Genomic DNA, 8,407 nt, shown 5'->3' on the forward strand with positions numbered 1-8,407 from the left:
AGAGTGATCAGTTCCCGGGCGAGATTTTACTATATGCACACTGACGAATTACACGTTTTATAAATCCCAAAAATAGGTCGAAATTCGGAATGTCACAATTGGTTTTAACTTATTAATCTATTTCAATGTTTGGATGAAATTTGTGTTTTTCTTTGAATTGTGATTTCGAACAATTATGGAAGGAAGTCATGGAGGGGGTTGTTAGCTTGAGTATGTTTTATATCTTGCTTTTGCTCAAGTACTAGCAAAATGTTAAGTTTGGGGGTTTGATAACTCTATAAAAATAGAGTTATTTTATCTACTCTAGGCAATAAATAATGCAATATTTGTTAGAATATATTTGGATTTCCTTTTATTTACTTAATTTTTCCTTGTTTTTGCAGAATATTGAGATATGGAGAAAATAAGGAAAATATGGCAAAAAGAGGGAAAGGAATATGCGACCCAGAAAAGAGTTAGAAGGTGGATATCACATTGGGAATTCTGCAATTTATTCCCTAATTTTATCCAAAATAGAAACAATTGCCTTGTGAGAGGAGTCTTGGATATTATCATATAAATAGAATAACTTGGGGGAACAACGAGTTTTTTTGGAGATCGTTTTTGTTTTCAATGTTTTGAGAGTTTTCAAGTATTTTGAAGAGAAGACAAAAGTGGTGATAGAATTCTTGTTCTTTGATTCAAGATGTTTGGTTTAATTTATATTTTCATTTCTTCTTCTATTATGTTCTAATTTTCTTTGTTAGAGCTACGTGTAGCCTAACCATGATGATATGAATTTCATGTTTTTATGCTTTGCAAGTAATTTCATTAATGTGAGTTATATATTATTGTGCTTAATGCATTTATGTGACTGGCCACCACTTGAATGATCTGATATGCATGTTTGAGACTGAGAAGTGATAATATGTAATTGCTCCTTATAATATATAACCATAAATTAAATGTGGATAGAAATATACCATGTTATTTGTGTAGCTTTCGGTGATAAGGTGGTCCAAAAGATTCATTGTAAATCGGGAATATTCACAGATTTTAATGCACTTATGTTTATTTAAATTAACATGGAGATATAATGAATTGATAAACTGAGTAGATTTGCTATACCTAGAGATAGGATAGTAAATAGACTAGGAAATTTCGCTATCACATGTTTGATATTGTTCTTGTATGCATAATGATCCGAAATTCGTATCTAGTGGTTATGGTAAAATCGGATGCTCTAACATATTTTATCTAATTCATTATCTGCCTTTAGTTTATAAAATTTTGTTTTTAAAAATTTTCAATTTTTATTTATTCTCAATTCTATTTTGATATGTTAGATAAATTTTAGAATTAGTCTATTTTTAATATCTAATTGATTTATTATTATCAATCTCTGTGGGACGATACTCTTCTCATCATTGTATTACTTGTTCAACACGTTCGTTGACACGTGCAGAATTTTATGAACAGAGCCTTCATTAGTATTTGAAGTCATTTGATCTTTTTTTTGCCTAATATTTCGAAAATATAATTAATTTGGGGGACAATTATCATCAAAAGAATTTACTATGCCTAAATATTGGTTCTTGAAACTTTTCGTGTCATTCAAATGTATTACTAGTAAATTATGTTGTTAAAATTGTTCAAAAAGTCATCAAACTTTTACCAATTAAGTCCTAAACCTTTTTACATTTTATCAATTGAGTCCATCCGACTAATTTTGGACGGATTTTACTGACGTAGACAATTTTTAATAATATTTTATCGAAATTTTTTATTTGCTTCTTTTATTTTTCCTTTCTTTCATTTCTTTTACTTTTCTTTTTCTTTGTTTTTTTAATAAACCTCTCGTCGGCGAGGTCACCGGCCACAAGCGGCTAGGTGAGGGCATCGAGGACCTTGTCGGCCACGGGCAAGCCCTCATTGGCCATAGGCAAGCCGCGATGCCCTCGCCCAGCCCAAGCGAGGGTCGCCTGCCCTTGCCTATGGTCAGGGACCTCGCCGGCTAGAGGTAAAAAAAAAAAAAGAAGGAAGAAAATTAAAAAATTATTAAAAAATGAAAATTTATTAAAAATTATCCACGTCAACGCTGACCACACACTGGCCATGCCACATGGGAAGGCCGGTGTCCACATAAGCAAAATTTGGCTAAAATTGACCGGATGAATTCAATTGGCAAATTGTGAAAAGGTTTATGATTCAATTGGCAAAATTAAAATATTTAGGATTAAGTTGGCAAAAGTGCAATAGGTTTTTGAACAATTTTCCCAATTTATATCCATTGTAACCAAATTTTGTCATGACTTATGGTCCATCGCCATCAAATTCCCACGTTCTTCCCTCTGAAACTTCACTAGTATGACCACTTAACTTGCTTCATAAGGGGAAATCACATTATAATCCTACAGTTTGGAGAATTTAGGTCTATATGCTTCATTTGATTAGAAATCTAGTCCTTAAACTATTCTCCATCGATAATTTAAATCCAACCATCTTCGCAAAAATTGTTGAGTCAACATCGGCGATTAACACGTGAAGCCTACTTATCCAAGCCTCAAGAGCAAACTATGCTTGTGGTCCTCATGCGTTTGGAGTGCTTAAACTTAGTCCCTTCGCTTCACGGCGGTCACTGCACTGCCGCCTGAGAGCTTTCCCTCCTCAGCTGCGGCAGCAGATGGTCTTCGGCACTCGAGCCGTGGCTCCGCCGGGGGGTGGCCAGTCATTGATGTATTCTTGACCTTTTTGAATTTTTCTGCTCTAGAACGGCATTAATTACCTAGTGTACATGCGACATGATGAAGCGGAAACATCAGCTGAGACTGATGGAAAGCGAATCCCTCTAGCTTCTTGTGCGTGAAGCAATTGATGAGACGAGCCCCTCTCCGTATTTGACGCCTCCTACGGTTATTTAAATTCGAATTTCAAAAGGGTGAAAAATAGAGAAAGAAACGGAGGCCTCTTCATTCAAATTTTGTTTTTGCCCGTTTTGAAATCTGATTGTGTTGTGTGCTGGGGAAACTATATATACTGATGTATCAACTGCTTTTTGAATTCCATTGACTCCACTCCTTGAGAGCTGCTGGTGCCGGCAGAAGACATGGACGTTCACCGGAGCAAACCAGAGGAGGCGGCACACGACAAGCCAAGGGCTGCGGCCGTGTCGGAGATCGAAGAGTTCTTCGTGGCCATGGAGGGCAAGCTCGTGCAGTATTACATGGACAAGTGAGTCTTACTAAGAAACAGCTCTCATTATATTTTTTGGGTTTGAAAATGCTCAAATTAAAATTTGCTGGATTTTTTTTTTGTGGGTATTAGGTATAATTATGATTTTGTCAAGGACGAGCCAATGGGAGGACGGTACGAGTGGATCAGATTGAATGAAGCCTTGAAGACTGAATGATGAGTGAAAGGAGAATTAAGCAAGCAAGGCATTGGTGATGTTCTAATTTGGTTAATTTTTGGTTAATTTCGGAATAATTTGACTGGTCATTTTGGGAATTATCTCTCTCATGTTTGGCTAGGGTTTATTCTGTTGTTTCCCTTTTGTCATGTACAGTCTTCATGTGTTTAGGATTCATAAACATTATGGTGAATAAAGATTTGAACATGAATTAGTAGAATTGTTTTTTTTTTTTTTCCTATTGTGCTTTTTTCTGGGCAAGATTGCAAAGGGAAAATAAGGACAGTGAAATTAGTTCTCGTCCTTCTCGTCGCTAAGACGATAATTTTGGTTCGGCGAGCAAGCGCGCAATGGATGTATCAATGTAAGATTTGGGTTATTTGATAAATAAAATGGATCTCAACAAAAAAAAAATGTATGAGCTTGAGAGTCTTTAAAAGTCTTGTTTGGGGTTCGCTGTTGTTTTTATATGTGAATGGTTTAGTCTATCTAAATGGAAATGTGCAACTTCGTCACTGCATTCATATTTTCTAATAAAGTAATTACAACAATCTACCACAAGTAGAAACTGGGTGTTAATTCTTCCCAATCTTGAGTGGTAATTCTCTTCAATATGAAAAACAATTTTCTTCACTAGGATTATTTTTCTATGCTTAACACCGGAAATTAATGAAAATATTATCCTAAAAAATCATTTTCTTTCAAACAAATGGATCCTGAGTATTTATATACAACTGGAATATGAGTTAAGAGAAAATGAGTTTTTAAATATTGCAACCACTGGGAGGGAGAATTGGAGGAGTTCGAAATCCACTACTAGCAAAAAGAAAAAAAATGTATTTCAGAAATAAAACTGGCAGATGTTTTCTTGGATGCATCTTGTTATTAAACTGTTGAATGGCACTTTGAGGCCATTTAAAATAAATAAAAAGTGAATATTTATCAAGTCACTTTGAAAATTGAGATAAGGGACTCACTCAAGAAAAAGTCACCTATTTTAAATAAAAGTACGGGATAATGACACAAACAACCCTTTAACTTTGGCTAAATAAGCAATGTAGTCCGTGGATTTTTAATTTGTTCAATGTAGTCCTTGAACTTTAGCCTAATATTTAATGTGGTCCATGAACTGTTAATTTGTTCAATGTGGTTCCTGAATTTTCGGTATGTGTTCAATTTAGTCCTTGAATTTGAATTAATGGAAGAACTATATTGAACATTTTCATATAGTTCAGGAACTAAATTGAACATGTATTGAAATTTCAGAAACCAGATTGAACAAATTAAAAGTTCAGGGACCACATTGCATATTGGGCCAAAGTTCATGGACTATTTGTGTCATTTTTACTAAAAAGATAGGTAAATAGAGGTGGATATCATGCATATTCCAAGTTATTTATGACCCTTCATCTGCGCAAGCCTCAAGCCTCGCGGAAATAAAGCTCAAGAAGGGAAAAAAGAGAGTGAAATTGGCATTGTACAAATGTAGAACCAGTTTGTATGTATTTTGCCCTTGGGTTCATGCATCTGAACTACTGTGTCATCACCGGATGAACATGACTAACATTTTCATGGGAAGACCACTCTTCTCCAAATATTTCATTAACATCTGCATAGTTTGTTCATTTGCTAACTTCAATAAAAATCGAAATGGCCCACCTTAATTTACACTAAGGCGTCTTCTAGGCGGACACCCGATCCGACTGTAATATGGCTACTGGAACCCTTTCTCTGCAGAATATGTGACTAAAGCCTTGACCACCTGACGGTATTTCCTTCTGTAGGTCGATAACTTCGATTTACTTCTTATGATTCCTATAATCCCGCCAAAATTTTGTGTAAAATCCAACCATCAATATGGTAAATCAGTCCACGGTGAACTGTAAATGCGACAATTCTTAGCACAAAGTGGGTATTATAGCGCTTGCACCCTAGCTATTCTCCGGTGGTCATTTAGGCAAAGAATGACACGAAAAGGAATGATCAGTCCGCTAAATCTCCAAGCATGTACTTCAATGTCATTGGATTTGGAATGGAAGTGTCTTCTTCATGTGTTTCAGACAATCAAGACCCTTTATTTTATTTGAAGACAAAACAAAACTAGAATCTGCTATTGCAACCAAAGTGGATAATCTTCAGGAGACATAAGAAGACACCCAAAGAAATTCTGGTTCTTATGAGGATTTGATCACATACCATCGAACTCACAGTTCAAGCAGTTGACAATCAACATGTACCATGAAGAAGATGCATGGAACATAATATCCCAGCCGAAACGATTACAGAAGCATTGATTGTTCTTCAAACTTTTAGCAGGAAATTTACCGGTTTACTAAAGAAGTACCTTCTGCTAATACCCTGTATCTGAGCAGCTCTGAAAGTATCTTGAGACTCGACTCCACCATTCTTCCACCTATCCATACGGGCTTTATTGCTCCCAAAAAGAACTACTTTCTCTCTAAGAATCTCACCTCACTCTCTTCCAATCTCATGACCTTGATCTGTTCGCTCAGAATCTTTGCCTATCGTTTTGTGGGACTTGATCATTTTCCCCCAAAGTTGTCAAAAAGTGGGAAAGTTGTATGGACTAGTGATTTTCAGCAAGTTCATAATAATCTAAATTCATCTTACTGGCCACCATTAAATTGGACCCCAAAGAACCTTATACACCTGCACCATCTGGCTTTCTTGTATTGTCTTCCTCACTGATCTTGACTGAGCTAAGCTAAGGCACAAGCATCGCCGGTGCTTCTTCATATGCAGAGGCGCTTTTGCCTCTATCTACATGATTTCCTCCAACTGACAGCTCGGATGGTTAAGAAGCCTTTTGCTTTCTGTATGAAGGCCTGGCTGTGGGAAACGTTTATGTTTTGTCAAAACCTCCAAAATTAAGTGGTCGACAAGGGAAATGCTACAACGTTGCACTTGTGACATTAGGATTGAAGGGTCCGACTTATTTACTTTGGAAGTATAGTTCCCTCTTGAAGATACAGACAGTCATTCATGTACTCATCGAATTCAGCAACCATCGCATTGACATAAGCTATGCCTCTCCGAAAAGATCTTTCCTGCCTCCACGAAATTCCACGGGGTTGGAGTCTAGTTTTTTACAAAAATGGTACTGATGAAAAAGAAAATGAACTGTGAAGTAGGGGGAAAACCTGATACACGATGACTGATCCATATAGTCCTTTAAAGCAGCTCGAAAATGCAGCTGCAAAAATGCTCAAAGCTGCAGCAATGGGGCACATGAGAATCGTCAAACCGGCAATCGGAATGTAAGCCGTTTTGAGAAATGGACCCTCTCGACTGATAAGATCGTGTATCAGGCGAAATAGCCCTTGAATAGCTTGTACAGATTCTTGATGACCATAATAGCGGTGTAAAGTGGGACATGCACGATTTGCACCTTCAGTCTTACCAGGATACATCCAGCAAAAGGCACTAATCTACAAAACCAAAAAAGAGAGAGATAGAAGTTGGTAAATTTAGTTGCTTCGTAAATGACTGCTTTCAGACTATGTGGAACTCGGTGAACCTACAACTTTGCCGACTTTGGTTATTACCATAATCATTAACTAAACATGTCATTATGGTTCATTGAGCTGCCTGGATCATCACCCCCATATTTCATCAACTTCAATCATTAAATTGAACTATAGGCACAAGAAGTTTATATAAATGTTCGGTGCACCTATTACTATGGGCAATGAACATGAAGCCCAACAATCTTTCAGACAAAGCAACAAAAAGAGCAAACTGAATATTCACTGTAAAACTACCTAAAAGTCTGCACCTGATGTGTAGCCGCAGATTCATGTAGCTCCTTCAAATAAGTCGGATAGGAGTGACAACAAATGTCCATGAAATCTTGAACCATAGTACGACTTCCTTTTATCGTATCCCATGTCCCATTCTAGGAGATCAAAAGAGATAATAGTAAAGGAAAGAACCAAGAGTGTGTTATCAGAGTTGGCATTAACATTAAGTTCCCAATTCCAGACAAGAGTAAGCTCCGAGTAAAAGTTTCACTTTAACGCAGTGGAGGAATTTCTTCGATTCATCCTCGTGTCTAAAGGCCGTGAAAGACAGGATCCAGGGCGCCAAAAAATGATAGCCAAAACAACCAGAACAGTCCCGACTAAACTCAAAACCGACCATATTCCAAACAAAGCAGGTAGACCCAGAAGGATGGCTCCTTTAAGAGGACCATCAAGTCCATTGATCCTGCAATATAATCATCAAGGACAGATAAATAACATATCATAGAATATGATAGAATAGGACAAGTGAGCATCAATACTAGTGCTTATATGCAATTTATGGACATAATTACTTTACGAGTGTGTGGACTGTCCAGGCAACATGTGCAGGGAACAACCCTAAAATCACCCCAGCATTCCCCAATGTCACAATCAAACAAGCAAACGGACCCACCACAACAGCTGCAAAAAAGAAAAAAAAATCAGTTGAAGTGATAAAATACGGAGAAATGCTAAATTTATGCACGAGACAGCGGAAAATAGAAAAAGAAAATCAAATGCTGACAATTGGTACATGGAGGACCTTTGAGAGCACCCAGAAAGAAAGCTGAGAGGAAGGCAAACACAACGTAGAGAATCTTTAGCCAGCACTTAAGCGAAGGTGACATATTCATGCTCTCGACAAAGAAATACAAACTGCAATACAAAAATTAGCCACCGGGATCTTGAAAGCACCACTGAGGAGAGAATCAGATTATAAAATGATCCAAAATGGAATGGATGGTAACAAGTTTTCAGGGTCACTTTCTCTGTCTCATCTATTGACAATTCGCTCCTGATACAGAGAGGTACACTCTAGTTTAGGCATTTTCTCGATCAGTTCGCAATTTTGCGTGGTGTTATTATGGAGAAGTTTACGGGAGAACTTGAAAAGGCATGAGTGAAGGATTATACTGACCACAAGTTCATTCCTTAGAAATAGTATAAAGTTGCTCATCGGATTTTCAGAGCACGAGAGCCCACATATACATGTCCA

The 8,407-nt window shown here is 37.1% G+C and overlaps 1 protein-coding gene and 1 long non-coding RNA gene across 2 annotated transcripts; one reads left to right on the top strand and one right to left on the bottom strand.

Annotated features, from left to right (window-relative positions):
- Window positions 1–2,797: 2,797 nt before the first annotated feature.
- On the top strand, window positions 2,798–3,624 carry LOC130138847 (uncharacterized). The gene is made up of 2 exons (XR_008817125.1): window positions 2,798–3,210; window positions 3,304–3,624. It is a non-coding gene; the product is annotated as an uncharacterized LOC130138847 (long non-coding RNA).
- A 1,478-nt stretch (window positions 3,625–5,102) lies between these two features.
- On the bottom strand, window positions 5,103–8,045 carry LOC115673853 (uncharacterized membrane protein At3g27390). The gene is given in 13 exon segments (XM_030596102.2): window positions 5,103–5,212; window positions 5,734–5,845; window positions 5,848–5,910; window positions 6,050–6,115; window positions 6,117–6,165; window positions 6,350–6,456; window positions 6,550–6,725; window positions 6,728–6,837; window positions 7,171–7,304; window positions 7,421–7,512; window positions 7,515–7,615; window positions 7,725–7,833; window positions 7,955–8,045. Coding segments are annotated over 13 exon segments (1,320 nt in total).
- Window positions 8,046–8,407: the final 362 nt, after the last annotated feature.

Source organism: Syzygium oleosum, unplaced genomic scaffold (assembly GCF_021117445.2).
Source record: "Syzygium oleosum isolate NSW1041296 unplaced genomic scaffold, Sole_v2.1 Sole_v2.08, whole genome shotgun sequence".
NCBI classification, from domain to species: domain Eukaryota; kingdom Viridiplantae; phylum Streptophyta; class Magnoliopsida; order Myrtales; family Myrtaceae; genus Syzygium; species Syzygium oleosum.